Consider the following 14,770-nt stretch of genomic DNA (forward strand, 5'->3'; position numbering starts at 1 on the left):
GAGTAGACGACCCTGGCACCCAGCACCCCCCTGCACCCCCACAGCCAAAAACCTTACTCCTCTAGTTAGAAAAAGCCGTGAGCTTTGCTACTTACATCAGCATGGCGCAGCAGACCAGGATGAGAAAATCGAACCTGTCGATGTCTGAAAAGAGGGAATCCCATATTCAGATGACGTGAGGAAGGAGGAACTCCTGGGATAGCAGCAGGGTGAGCCAGCGGAAGGCGAAAAACTGTGGCTTGATGTTCTGCTCTGGCTGAAGCATAAAATGTACGAACGCGTGTCAATCACAAGGCACCTGGCCTGGACTATTCATATTACATAGTACTTAATACATAAAAAGTACAGCACAGCAACAGGCCATTCGGCCCAATTGGTCTGTGCCAGTGTTTATGCTCCACACGAGCTTCCTCTCACCCTACTTCATCCAACCCCATCAGCGTAACCCTCTATTCTCTTCTCCCTCATGTTCTTATCAAGCTTCCCTTTAAATGCCTCTGTGCAATTCGCCTCAACCACTCCGTGTGACAGTGAGTCACCACATCCTGGGCAAAACAACTGTACAGGAGTGGAAGCAGAAGGGCTGGTTCCACAGTGTGCGGTGTGTGTGTATGGGGGTCCCTTTAAATAATTTTTCTCTTTACCGTTCTTCCCCCTCCTCCCCTGACGGTGTTGATATTCCAAGGTGACCAATGTAATCTGCGGTGGTGGGCGGTGACAACCTAATACAAATAGAAAACATGTAGGCAGCAGGTGACTGCACCTCAGAACTCAAATTAATCTCAAACCTGAGAAATTCTCAGCTGCGAAAGCAGTTATTGGCACAAATGAGAGTGATTTGTGGAGCTGTCTATCAACAACAAGCAGTGACGACAGGCTGCAGGAGGATGGAGGTGCTTTTATTGTGAGGGCTGTACAAATGATTTCCTTTGGTTGCTTTCATGTTCGTTGAGCCTCTTTCCAACATCAAAAGAAAACTGCGAGTAATCCCTGTTTCTTTGTACCTGCCTCGTAAACTGGATCTTATAAAATGAACACATTGCACTACCTGTGATTGGGGAGCCGCTGGCCTCAACTTCACCCTCACCCGTACTCCCAAGAAAGAACTTAAATTTATAATAGCACCTAAAAAGGCAATTGGACATGTACTTAAGGATTAATCTGCAGGGTTATGAGGAAAAGGCTAGGGAATGGGACTAATTGGATAGCTCTTTCAAAGAGCCGGCACAGGCATGACAGGCTGAATGGTCTCCTGTGCTGTAAGATACTTTGATTCTACCTTTCACATGCTCAGGACGTCCCAAAGCGCTTCACAGACAATGAATTACTTTCGAAGCGCAGCCACTGTTGTGTAGGCAAATGCGGTCGCCAATTTGCGCACAGCAAGCTCCCACAAAGAGCAGGGATAAATGCCCAGTTAATCTGTTTTTTGGTGGTGCCGGTTGATGGATGAATGTTGGCCCAGGACACTGGGGAGGGAGCTCCCCTGCTCTTTGACTAGTGCCATGGGAATCTTTTACGTTCCCATGAGCTGGGAGACAGGGCCTGGGTTTAGCGTCTCATCCCAACAAATGGTGAACACTGCTCCCGTGTGCCTGTGAGGCAATACTCATGTTGAGTATTGTCCAAACCCATAGATTGCGCCGAGAGCCCTCAACAAGGTAGGCTGGACTCTTGCATCACTCTCGAGGAAGTGAAAGAAGCCGTACAGGCCATCGCACGTGGCAAAAGCCTCAAAACTAGATGGGCACCCTGCACAGTGAACGTTTTATAAACATCTCCCCTGCACACGAACCCCCATCACCCTCCCGCACGAGGCAATTTGCATGTAATGGGGGCAAACATTTCCTCTATCTACAAAAAACAAACTGCTTGCTACAGGTGACATTCCTTATTGAGACGGAAATCCTGGTGCACAACCCCTAAGCCATTTTGTCCCACTTTGTCTATAGGAAGCATCCACTAGGTCCAATGATTCTGGCTACGCTTGGTGGGTCAGCAAGCCATATCACATGATGTCTGCTAATTTAAATAACCTCTCCCCGCCTTCAGTCCTTGGTGGAGGGAGCCATATTATTGGCTGCAGCCCTAAGGGCTGCTGGGAAAAATTAATGGAATGCATGACATGAATCAGTCATTCATGAAAGAAAGACTTATGAAATAATACTGAGCGGCCTGCGGGTGGCGCTGTCCAGGGAGAGTATAAATACTCGGGCACGGGCCCAGCTTGTGCAGGGCATTCTTAACAGGAACTAGTGAAGGACACAACTAGACCTCCATGTTGTAAAACAGTTGATTAAAGCTTTGTTTAACGCTTAGACCAAGTGCCTAGTAGTTTTCTTATGTCAATGCAGCCACACAACAGTCAATGGCCACATTGGAGAGGAGAAATCTCCCAGTCTTATTCAAAAAAATCTGTCTTTCTACATTACATATAATGTACAGCATAGAAACTGGCCATTCAGCCAAACTGGTCTATGCCGGTGTTTGTGCTCCACACGAGCCTCCTCCCATCTTACTTCATCTCACCCTATCAGCATATCCTTCTATTTCTTTCTCCTTTGTACGTATCTAGCTTCCCCTTAAATGCATCTATACTATCCACTTCAATTACTCCCTGTGGTAGTGACTTACACATTCTAACCACTCTCTGGGTAAAGAAGTTTCTCCTGAATTCCTTATTGGATTTATTAGTGACTACCTTATATTTATGACCTCTAGTTTTGGACTCCCTTGCAAGTGGAAACATCTCTACATCTACTCTATTGAACCCCTTCATCATTTTAGACCTCTATCCGGTCAGCCCTCAGCCTTCTCTTTTCTAGAGATAAGAGCCCCAGCCTGTTCAGTCTTTCCTGATATTTGGCAACCTGTCCAAAAGGTGGATGGGGCAAAGAAAGTAGGAGACCATAAGAAACTCCGTGTTGAGCCATGAAACTCAGCAAGTGGTGGAACAGCACAGGTTCTGACCCTGTTTGATAACTAAAAGAAAAAGACTTGCATTTCTATAGCGCCTTTCACGACCACTGGACTGTTGTAATGTAGAAAACGCAGCAGCGAATTTGTGCAAATTGGCTGCTGCGTTTCCTACATTACAACAAAGATTACACTTCAAAACGTACTTCATTGGCTGTAAAGTGCATTGGGACGTCCAGTGGTCGTGAAAGGCGCTATAGAAATGCAAGTCTTTTCTTTTTTCTGACTCGAGGCGAGAGTGCTAACCACCGAGCCACGGTTGACACAGTTGTAGCTGCTGTGGCACGTCGCCGTTGACTTTGGCTGAACTAAACTGGTGCCGTTGATGCAAATTAGAATTGGCGCCGACTTAGGAAAATCCAACTCTCTAAAGCCTGAGCCTTGAGCTGATATTACTGAGAGTCTGGCTCCGTCTCACGCTCTGCCTGGTGAATGGGGTCAGGCTGTGAACAGGTGGCCAGGAACAGGGTGGGGAGCATAATCGATGTAAAATGTTACATTTTAATGAGATGGTTGGTGGTAGAATCCCACTGTCCAACACCTTGAGTATGGAATGTTGGCTCTTTTCTCCTCAGAGCTCTAACCACTGTATTTGACCTGGTTCTCACTTGAAGAATTCACCTGATATGCATCATACACCCTCTTTTTTTGTTTCATCATATTCTCTATCTCCCTTGTCATCCAAGGAGTCCTGGCTTTGGTTCCCCTACCTTTCCCTCTTGTTGAAATAGACCTAGCTTGTACCTAAAACATCTCCTCCTTAAAGATCACCCATTGTTCAGTTACAGATTTTCCTGTCAATCTTTGGTTCCATTTTACCCTGGCTAGGTCCCCTCTCATCCCACTGAAGTTAGCCCTCTTCCAATTTAGAAGTTCTACTTTAGATTGTTCCTTGTTCTTCTCCATTACTAATCTAAACCTTATGATACGATGATCACTCTTACCCAAGTGTTCTCCCACAGACACTTGGTCCACCTCATTCCCCAGCACCAGATCCAGCAATGCCTCCTTCCTAGTTGGGCCAAGAACATACTGGTCAAGGAAGTTCTCCTGAACACATTTCAGAAATTCCTCCCCCTCCTTTCCCTTTACACTAACATTATCCCAATCGATATTTGGGTAATCAAAGTCCCCCAATATCACTACTCTATAGTTCTTGCACATCTCTGTGCTTTCCCTGCAGATTTGCTCCTCTATCTGGTGATGGTCGAAGGTTGTTTTTGTGACTGGAAACCTGTGGCCAGTGGGGTACCACAGGGATCGGTGCTGGGTCCCTTGCTGTTTGTGGTCTACATTAATGACTTGGATATGAATGTAAAGGGTATGATCAGTAAATTCGCGGATGATACTAAAATTGGTAGGGTGGTAAATAGCGAGGAGGGTAGCCTCAGTCTGCAGAACGATATAGATGGGTTGGTCAGATGGGCGGAACAGTGGCAAATGGAATTTAACCCGGAAAAGTGCGAGGTGATGCACTTTGGGGGGTCTAACAAGGCAAGGGAATACACAATGAAGGGAAAGACCCTAGGCAAGACGGAGGGTCAGAGGGATCTGGGTGTGCAGGTACACAGATCCCTGAAGGCGGCGGAACAGGTGGATAAGGTGGTAAAAAAGGCATATGGGATACTTGCCTTCATTAGCCGAGGCATTGAATATAAGAGCAAGGAGGTTATGATGGAGCTGTATAAAACACTGGTTAGGCCACAGCTGGAATACTGTGTGCAGTTCTGGTCGCCACACTACAGGAAAGATGTGATCGCGTTAGAGAGGGTGCAGAGGAGGTTCACCAGGATGTTACCAGGGCTGGAGCGCTTCAGCTATGAAGAGAGACTGGGCAGATTGGGTTTGTTTTCCTTGGAGCAGAGGAGGCTGAGGGGGGACATGATTGAGGTGTACAAAATTGTGAGGGGCATAGATAGGATGGATGCTGAGGAGCTTTTCCCCTTAGTAGAGGGGTCAATAACTAGGGGGCATAGATTCAAGGTAAAGGGCGGGAGGTTTAGAGGGGATTTGAGAAAGAACTTTTTCACCCAGAGGGTGGTTGGAGTCTGGAACTCACTGCCTGAAAGGGTTGTGGAGGCAGAAACCCTCACAACATTTAAGAAGCATTTGGATGAGCATTTGAAATGCCATAGCATACAAGGCTACGGGCCAAATGCTGGAATATGGGATTAGATTAGACAGGGCTTGATGGCCGGCATGGACACGATGGGCCGAAGGGCCTCTATCCGTGCTGTATTACTCTATGACTCTATGACTCTATCTCTCACTATTTGGAGGCCTTTAGAATACCCCCAATAGCGTGATCATACCCTTTTTGCTTCTCAACTCTAACCAAATATATTCTGTCCTTGCCCTCTCGAGGACATCCTCTCTTTCCAACACTACAATGTCTTCACTAATCAGTACTGCCATCCCACCTCCCTTTTTCCCTTCCCTATCTTTTCTGAACACCTTGTATCCGTGAATATTAAGCACCCAGTCCTCACCATTTTTAAGCCACGTTTCCGTTATTGCCACTACATCATATTCCCACACGGCTAATTGTGCTTGTAGCTCACCAACCTTATTCACCACACCTTACATACATGCATTCCAAACCCGTCTTTGTATTCCTCGTAGTCCTTCTTAGTCTGCACCTATTTAATATATCGATAACTCTGGTATGCGGATAGGGGCTTCCTGGTTATCAGTGCTATACTTGCCTTTTACCAGTTTGACCCGGTGCCCTTGTGTCCTCTCCTACAATTTAATTTAAAGTAATTTTCCGAGTGACCTTTTCCCATTCCATTTATTATCTCGCATGCCTCGGTATAAGATCACCCCTCGGGTATGAATAACTCAGATCTGCACCGGTGGTGCATTTACCCAATGGGCTACTGAGCAAACCGAAACTTTTCAACATTTGCATCTTGATTTTACACAGTTACACGGATAAGATACGTTGCAGATGTTCTGATTTTATACAGATTTTATTACCCAGTATTCTGGACAAAATCACAGGGAGGAAACCATCCGAAACGTATCCCTGCAGTAATCCTGGAACTCCCTCTCTAACAGCACTGTGGGAGCACCTTCACCACACGGACTGCAGCGGTTCAAGAAGGCGGCTCACCACCACCTTCTCAAGGGGCAATTAGGGATGGGCAATAAATGCTGGCCTTGCCAGCAATGCCCACATCCCGAGAATGAATTTAAAAAAGCAGGCTGTTTACTGAACCTCTGTTTATTGGCGATGTATTGTTAAGCTGACCTTGAAAGCCAGTCTGCCTCTTGATTAAACAAATATCTACCCATGTTAAATAATGTCATTAAGATATGCTTGTTTACCAAAATAAACGGACCAACCTTGGCGGTGTTATCTGTGGCCAGCGTACACTGCAGGCTATGCATGTATATATATATGTGGGGGAAACTCAGATCCTGAGTGTGGACCTGCACGATGGCTTGCTGGCAGTTTCTGTGCCTTGTGTTTGGCAGTTGCATCCTCGGTGCTGCAGCAAGAGTTACGGTGAGACACAGCGCTCTGTCCGCTATTTGGTGATTTGGGGGGGGGCGGTGATGGTGAGGAGGGTGGCTGTGGGGTCGGTTGGTACATTGTCCTTTCCCAGGAGGACTTGGGTTTAGCTCTCAACTCACTGTGATGGATGTCAGTCCTGTGGTAACTAGAAGTGCTAAGTGTAAAGGGTTTGGGGCAGCCTCATTCTGATTAGAAACCATGGGAACCCACACATAAAACAGCCTGTAATTCAGCACAAATTAGCACTCAATGAGGACACAGGAACAGCTGGTGTGGAAAATCCCAATATCACATTGCTACTATAGGGAGTCTCCTCCACTGGGTTAAAGCATGTTCAGGCACATTAGAGGGAGCTTTACTCTGTAACTAACCCATGCTGTACCTGCCCTGGGAGTGTTTGATGGGACAGTGTAGAGGGAGCTTTACTCTGTATCTAACCCGTGCTGTACCTGCCCTGGGAGTGTTTGATGGGACAGTGTAGAGGGAGTCTTACTCTGTATCTAACCCGCGCTGTACCTGCCCTGGGAGTGTTTCATGGGACAGTGTAGAGGGAGCTTTACTCTGTATCTAACCCGTGCTGTATCTGCCCTGGGAGTCTTTGATGGGACAGTGTAGAGGGAGCTTTACAGGAAACTTTGTGCTATCCGGAGGTGAGCTATCCGGCAATCTGGAGCCACCGGCAAAAATCAGCAGCCGTTTTTTATTCTTTTTGTTTTTTTTTTTTTGCTTTGTTTGAACAGTCATGCTGTGCAAGGTCTGTAGCTATAGCAACAGCTTCAGCTACAGAGCTTTAGGGCCACACCCGAGTGTTTAGAAGCTGCTGCTAAGCAATAGTGTTTGTTGTCAAATACGGAGATAAGAATCTCCGTATCTCTCAACATTAACTCTGGAGAGTACGGCAGTTTTGAGGCAACGGCAGCAGCTCGGTCCCGTGGGTGCCGGATAGCACAAAGTTTCCTGTACTCTGTATCTAACCCGTGCTGTACCTGCCTTGGGAGTGTTTGATGGGACAGTGTAGAGGGAGCTTTACTCTGTATCTAACCCGTGCTGTACCTGCCCTGGGAGTGTTTGATGGGAATGCACAAAGAGCTTTACTCTGTATCTAACCTGTGATGTTGAATGTGTACAAGGTGCTGGTGGGCAGCAGTTCTGCAGTAACTGGTTCAGCCGATCACTAAGGAGCTGGTGTCCTTCTCTGATTCCCTCTCCTTCACTGATTCTCTCCTTCCTTAATTCTCTCTCCTTCTCTGATTCTCCCTCTCCTGATTCTCCCTGTCCTGTGATTCTCTCTCCCTACTTCTCGTATTCTCTCCTTTCATGATTCTCTCTCTTTCACTGATTCTCTCCTTCACTGATTCTTTCTCTCCTTCTCTGATTCTCTGTCTCTCTCCTTCCCTGATCATCTCTCTCCATCTCTGATTCTCTCCTTCTGATTCTCTCTCTCTCTACTTCTCTGATTCCCTAATTCACTGTCTCTCCTTCCCTGTAGCTGGGTGTGGTGGAAACTGAAGGTGGTCAAGTGGAAGGAACCAGTAAAAGAGATGGGCTTTTCGCGTTTGTGGATATTTTCAAAGGGATTCCTTTTGCCGCAACTCCGAAGCGATTTGTGAAAGCTGAACCCCATCCCGGATGGACAGGTAACTCGTTTCCTCATTTGCAATGCCTTTGGCTTCACTTAAAAACAGATTTTAAAATACTGCACGGTGTCCTTCGAAGCACCCGATCCCGGCAGTGTAGTGAGGTGCTGAGTGGCGGCCTGTGAAGTTAGAAAGTCAGAGTTACCCTGAATGCTCTCAAACACAGTTGACTGGCTTGTAGTTCAGGGGGTAGCACTTTCACCTCTGAGTTAGAAGGTTGGGCCATTGTGGGGGGAGGGGCATCTATTGTTCTTAAGGTGTTTTTGTCCGATGTCAAAGCCTCTCTGAAACAAAGAAAGACTTGCATTTATACTCCCTCAGTACTGCACTGTCAGAGGTGCCGTCTTTCAGATGAGACGTTAAACCGAGGCCTCGTCTGCTCTCTCAGGTCGATGTAAAAGATCCCATGGCTACTATTTCAAGAAGAGCAGGGGAGTTCTCTCTGGTGTCCTGGCCAATATTTATCCCTCGTTTCCTACAACAGTGACTGCACTTCAGAAGTACTTCATTAGAAGTGAATCGATATTGGACATCCTGAGGTCGTGAAAAGTGCTGTATAAATGCAAGTCTTTGTTTCAGAGAGGCTTTGACATCGGGCAAAAACATCTTAAGAACAATAGATGTCCCTCCCCCCACAATGGCCCAATGTGTTAATGCACTGACTGAGCCTTACAGAGCTGATCGGACCCAGACTCGAGCCCCACTCTGTTGCCAAGCTAGCTGATCTCCGTTGGGCAGCATGCCCCCTGGGCGGGGAAGTGCAAGAAGCAGGCAGGTTTGCTGCCTCTTATTTCTGTGTGATGATCCCCGCTGGAAGCGTGGGTGAAGAGGATTGAATCGAGCTTGTCTGCAGTGGCCTTCACGGTTGAATTGCCTCCCGAGGCTCACTGAGCAACGGCCGGTTGGGTGAGACCTCAAAGAGCTCTCTGGAAGAAGGTGAGGAACGGAAGGGAAAGGAGTCAAAGAGTACGGTCAATGTAAGGTTGGACTTTGGGAGTATACTTGGTCGGCTTTGACCTGCAGTTATCAGTGTTATAGAATCATTGAATTTTACAGCACAGAAGGAGGCCATTCAGCCCATCGTGCCTGTGCTGGCTCTCTGAGAGTCCTAATCCCCTGCCCTTTCCACACAGCCCTGCACATTTTTCTTATCGAATAGTTGTCCACATCCCATTTAAAAGCCATGATGGATTCTGTTTCCATCGCTGTTTCTGGTCCAGAATTCCATGTCCTAACAACCCTCTATGGATTAAAACAAAATATCTCCTAACCTTACCTGGATAACAGATCAGTGAGCAGCAGAATGAATCTACAACAACAGCGCCTTTAACGTAGTAAAACTTCCCAAGGCGCTTCACAGGAGCGTAAATCGGACAAAATTTGACCCATTAAATGATATATAAGTGAATACTATGCTCTTGTCAATGACTCACCTCTGATCCCCCTCTAAGCAGGCCTTCTCCAATCAAAAGCAAGCTACTGTGGATGCTGTAAATCTGAAATAAAAACAAAGAATGCTGGAGAACACTCTGCAGGTCAGGCAGCATCTGTGGAGCGAGAAACAGAGTTAACGTTTCAGCATGATGACCTTTCAGATCTGCTCCAATCAAATTTGTTGTTATGTGGGGTCTTCCCGCGTTTGTTATGGATTGAGTCGAATTAATGCTTTTTACAGTTAACTTTCCCTACATTACAACAGTGACTATAATTCAAAAGTACTTCATTGGCTGTAAAGTGCTTTGGAATGTCCTGAGGTTGTGAAAGGTGCTATATAAATGCAAGTTCTTTCCTTCTTTCTACTAACTCCTGGTGCTTGTGTTCATTACCAGGTGTTCTGAAAGCCAAACATTTCAAACCCAGATGTTTTCAGACAGCTTTGACACAGAACACTGTCTTTGGGAGTGAAGACTGTCTCTACCTGAATATCTGGGTCCCTCAGAAGAAAACAGGTACAAAAGAACCACAAAAAAAAACACAGCTTAAAACTATACGCAACTGAGCAACATCCCTACCTTACATAGGTTGTAAACTTGCTTCAATTTTAGGAACATGCTTCACTGTCCTTCCATCCATCGCTCTTTTAAAAAATATATATTTTGTTAAGTTTTGTGCTTGTCACGAGAAGCTATGTCAGTATTGAGAAGTAGTGTCTTTTACACCGTCTGTAGTTAGCGATGGCGCTGAGCATTGGCAGGTCCAGTACATCACAGGAGTGTTGTGGAGTATTTTAAACCAACACTTGACACAAGGTTTTTACATCGATAGTCAAGTTGTCTTTATTACACCGGTGGGGAGACAGTCTGCTCTGTCTTTAGCCAGACTTCTCCAAATTGTTACAGCAAACACTACATTTTTATACATTAAAATATACATGACAGGCTCCTGCACAATTCATTCCTGCAACCTGATTGGATCTTGGCCCGCATGCAGCTTCACGGATTGGTTACAAATCTTAAGGTAAACATGTGTAAGCTGCCTCCTCAATTATTCACTCAAACTGCTGAATGCTGATTAAAAGATACCTTGGAATGCGACCTACATAATAAAGTTGTTAAGGGCAGTGAAATTCTAGACACCTTGGGCTGGATTTTGATTCAGGGGCGGGCTGGGGTCGTGTAATCCGCATTTCGTGTTATCCACCCGAATCTAAATCGATGTGGGAGAATGATGCGATTTTAACTTAATTGGCCAATTGAGTTCGAACGTGTGGGAACCCATGGCAAATGAGTTTTTCCAGTCTGAAAGTCGCCTCCGATGACATCATCATTGCTGCTGCAATTAAGGTCTGCAACAAGCCTTGCTTCTTCTGCAGACTGCCAAGCTTTTGGCCTTTGCAGTGAAAGGGTCCTGGAGGAAGAATGGCCAGCCAGAGGCCTAGGTCTGCACCCCGCTTCGACGGCGTTGCCCTGCAGGCTTTAGTTGAGGGAGCAAGAGCTCATAAAGAGGTGCTCTTCCCTTCTTCAGGGAGGAAGAAGCCTCCTCAGCAGACCAAGGCTGTGTGGATCCAGGTGGCAGAGGAGGTCAACTCATTGCCAGTAACCCGCAAAACCTGGCTTCAGTGCAGGAAGAGATTTCATGACCTTCTGCGTACTGGAAAAGTGAGTATGAATTTCCCATCACCCTCAATCTGATCCCCATTACCGTTCCTCACCAGCACCCAGCTTTAGCAATCTCTTCCTCCACATCCCACTTGACACTGACATCCATGCACCCTTACCCATTCCTTCTCTCTCTATGGTCACATTCACCTAACTATTCGACTATGCAGCCCTCACACTCCCTATCACTGTGATGCTATGAAAACAACTGACAACACACAGGGAGGGCCCTTGATCTTGCCAACTCACTCCATCTTTGTCTCCTTCTAAGTATCTATGCTATGGATTCTCTACACTCACTCCTTCATTCTCACTCAACCTCCATTTGTCTCCCTCATTGCAGGAAAAGAGAGCTCACAATAAGAGAGAAAGAGCGAGGACAGGAGGAGGGCCACCCTCAGTAGCCCACCTCACCCCCTGGGAGGAGGCGGTCCTGGAGATCGTAGGAGTGGAGGAAGATGCGCAAGTGGGGGACGGACAGACGGGTGCATCACAGCAAGCTGGTGACAGAATAGTTTTCCATCTCTCTCACTGACATTGCCTGAGTCGCTGATAATGATTCTGAAGCTCTAACAGATGGACTTATGATCATCTGCAATATGCAATGTGCATGTAACCTTGGCATCACATCTCTGACTCTTTTCTTTACTCCCCCACAGGACCATCGTAAGCACCCATCCCCACTAGCCAGGAGGAAGAGCCTGAGCCTCTAGACTCCTCAGAGGAAGCTGCAACCTCTGAGGGCACAGCATCAACAGAATTCAGCGCACCCAGCACCAGCGCAGACACTCACACCTCGGTGGGACCATCGCGAGATAGAGTAGTGTCGTCACCTGGTGTATCACAGCTCACAAGTGAGCATCAGCAGATTGTGGAGACAGGGACAGCAGTGGAGAGTCCTAGTCGGAGGGCGCAGGACTCTGCCAGCACGGCTCAGCTGCATGTCGACCCTCTGCCTCTGGGTCCATCCATAAGATCAGCGGTGCTGGAACTCCAGGAACAGATGCAGGAGTCTCTGGCAGGTTTTGTCTCCAGGGTCGCTGCGAGTGTGGAGCAAATGGAGGAGTCCATTGCGAACATGAGCACAGCCTTTGTGGAGTCATTGGCGCATGAACGCATCACCATGGAAAGGATAGCAACCTCCATGGAGGTGATAAGTCGCCAGAGTGCAGAAAACATGGTGAGCATTCATAACAGAATGACATCTCTGGAGGAGCGATGGTCAACTATTGAACAGAGAAACCAGACCTTCATGGAAGTCCTTCTGAGTAGGACTGCCAGTGCAGATATGGGTCCCCATGGCCCCCCTGATGTGCAGCAAGGTGCTCTCAAGCCACTTGCAAGCGCTGAGGGGGACCTGACCCATGAGAGGGAGGTTGGTGGCAGACATCAAGGAAATGGGGGCTCCTCTCGAAGTGCTCACACTTCCATGCCACTGCAGAGCCCTCGGTCAGAGCCCCACCAGAGTCCACACCCAACTGAGATCAGCGTCTCAACCCCTGCACAGCCGCAGGAGCAGCAGACCGTTGACGAGCCCTCACAGGTTCACAACCCCAGAGGACGCCCGCCAAAGGTGTCGAGACAGGAGCAGCAGGAAAGTGAGCAAGGGGCCTCCACATCTGCTGAAGCCACAGGGGAAGCACCACGTAGGAGCACGCGTAAGAGAAAGATACTGCACAAATAGTCACAAGGGTAGTCACTTGGGTGAAATTTGATGTTTTATGTGAAAAAGCCATCAGATGAATAATGTAAATAAAAAATCTGATGGCTACTGCTGTAGTTGTGGCATGTGTCATTTTGCGAATGGGACTTTCACATTGAGGGCTTAGGATTACTTGCAATTGTCAGTATAGTGGTCAAATTGCTAGGAATCCGCTGGTTCTTGGCCATTGTCGATGCTCAGGTAAGAAGCTGCGAGGCAAAAGTGCTTGATTGGCTAGGCTAAGCAAATCTGGCCAAGATGAGTGCGTTCCTTGCATCCCGGGCAGCAATGTTCTCGCGTACTGCTGCCGCTGGTTGATGGGCCTCTGCAAGATGTTCGTTTTCGCTCTCCTCCTCCTCCTCATCTGAGGAGGATATGTGATGAGCCACTTGGTCCTCAGGCATCTGCAAGCCACGACGCTGTGCCATGAAGTGCACAGCAAACCACGACGATTCTGGAGACCCTGGCTGCTGAGTACTGCAGGGCTCCACCTGATCTATCCAGGCATCTAAAGCGATGGTTTGCTCGATTATGGCTCTGGTGGACACGTGGCTGGAGTTGTAGCTCTCCTCAGCTTCGTTGGATGGGCTCCTCAACGGCATTATTAGCCACGTCTTCAGGGGATAGCCCTTGTCTCCAAGTAGCCATCCGTTAAGTTGGTCTGGCGGACTGAATAGCGGAGGCACACTAGACTGGCACAGTATGAAGAAGTCATGGCAACTGCCAGGGTACTTGGCACAAGCATGCAAAATTTCCTTCTTGTGGACACACACCAGCTGAACGTTAAGGGAGTGGAAGCCCTTGCGGTTGATAAAAATACCTGGATTGCGATGGGGCCACATGTATGCAGTCAACGACACCCTGACCCTTGGAAAGCCTGCCAGATTAGCTAATCCAACCGCACGCGCCGTGACACTTGCTTGATCCTTGGTGAAATGGATGTGATTGTGCGCAATGGCAAAGAGTGCATCGGTTACCTGCGTGATGCAAGTGTGTGCGGCCGCCTGGGAGATGCCGCTGATGTCTGCTGCTGATCCCTGGAATGAGCCTGAAGCAAAAAAGTTGAGTGCGGTGGTGACTTTGACGGCCACTGGTAAGGGTTGTCCACCTGGTCCTCTGGGCTGCAGGTCTTGTTGCAGCATTGCGCAGATGTCACCCACTACCTCTCGCGAAAGTCGGAGCCGCCTTTGGCGCTGCTGCTCAGACATGTTGAGGTTGCTGAACCTCTGTCAGTAGACCCTGTTTGGGGGGTATCTCCTGCGCCGACGGGCTTCCATGCGCTGGCCCCTTCTGGCCTGTGTAACTTCAGGTGGGTGAGCAGCAGCTTGGCGCTCCTGCTGGTGCTGTTGGTGCTGATGTTGTTCATGGTTCTGCTGGTGCCGCGGCTGGTCTTCGTCCTCATCTAATGTCCAGAAGGGAAGGGAATAAATGGCTCCCATGCTTCTGGTATATGCCTCAGTTGAGGAAGCGCTCAGTCAAGGTGGCGGGAGGGGTTTCCCAGGAGGTCACACTGGAGATGGGTGTCAGGCTCCAAACTTCCACAGCTGTGGTTATGCCTTCGACAAGATCCCCCAGACCTGAGACAACAAAGTCCTGCCACCCGCAAATGATGGCTGATCAAATCTCCTATTTAATGGTTGAGCTGCAGCTGATAGTCAGCAATCCAACTGTGCTCCCGCCAGGTTTCACTGTCGTGTTTCAGAACAGGCGTGCTTCACGTGGGAAAAGGGTTAAAATCACAAAGGCCTTTCAAAATGGCATTATAGAGGCATTTTAGTGCTTGTTAAGGGCCTTAACGGCCTATCCCACCTCTTGGAGGCGGGACGGAGACGGGACC

General features: G+C 48.0%; 1 protein-coding gene across 1 annotated transcript in view; it reads left to right on the top strand.

Moving 5' to 3' along the window:
• The first annotated feature begins 6,392 nt into the window (after positions 1-6,392).
• LOC147101592 (bile salt-activated lipase-like) overlaps positions 6,393-14,770 on the top strand; it is a 29,985-nt gene continuing 21,607 nt past the window's right edge. The window contains exons 1-3 of the mRNA XM_085965131.1: positions 6,393-6,487; positions 7,986-8,133; positions 9,963-10,082. Of these exons, the coding sequence (XP_085821257.1) occupies positions 6,419-6,487; positions 7,986-8,133; positions 9,963-10,082 (337 nt within the window). The 5' untranslated portion in view covers positions 6,393-6,418. The remainder of the gene's footprint in view (positions 6,488-7,985; positions 8,134-9,962; positions 10,083-14,770) is intronic.

Source organism: Somniosus microcephalus, chromosome 23, assembly GCF_052327205.1.
Source record: "Somniosus microcephalus isolate GS21.2 chromosome 23, FLI_Smic_1.0, whole genome shotgun sequence".
Taxonomy (NCBI): domain Eukaryota; kingdom Metazoa; phylum Chordata; class Chondrichthyes; order Squaliformes; family Somniosidae; genus Somniosus; species Somniosus microcephalus.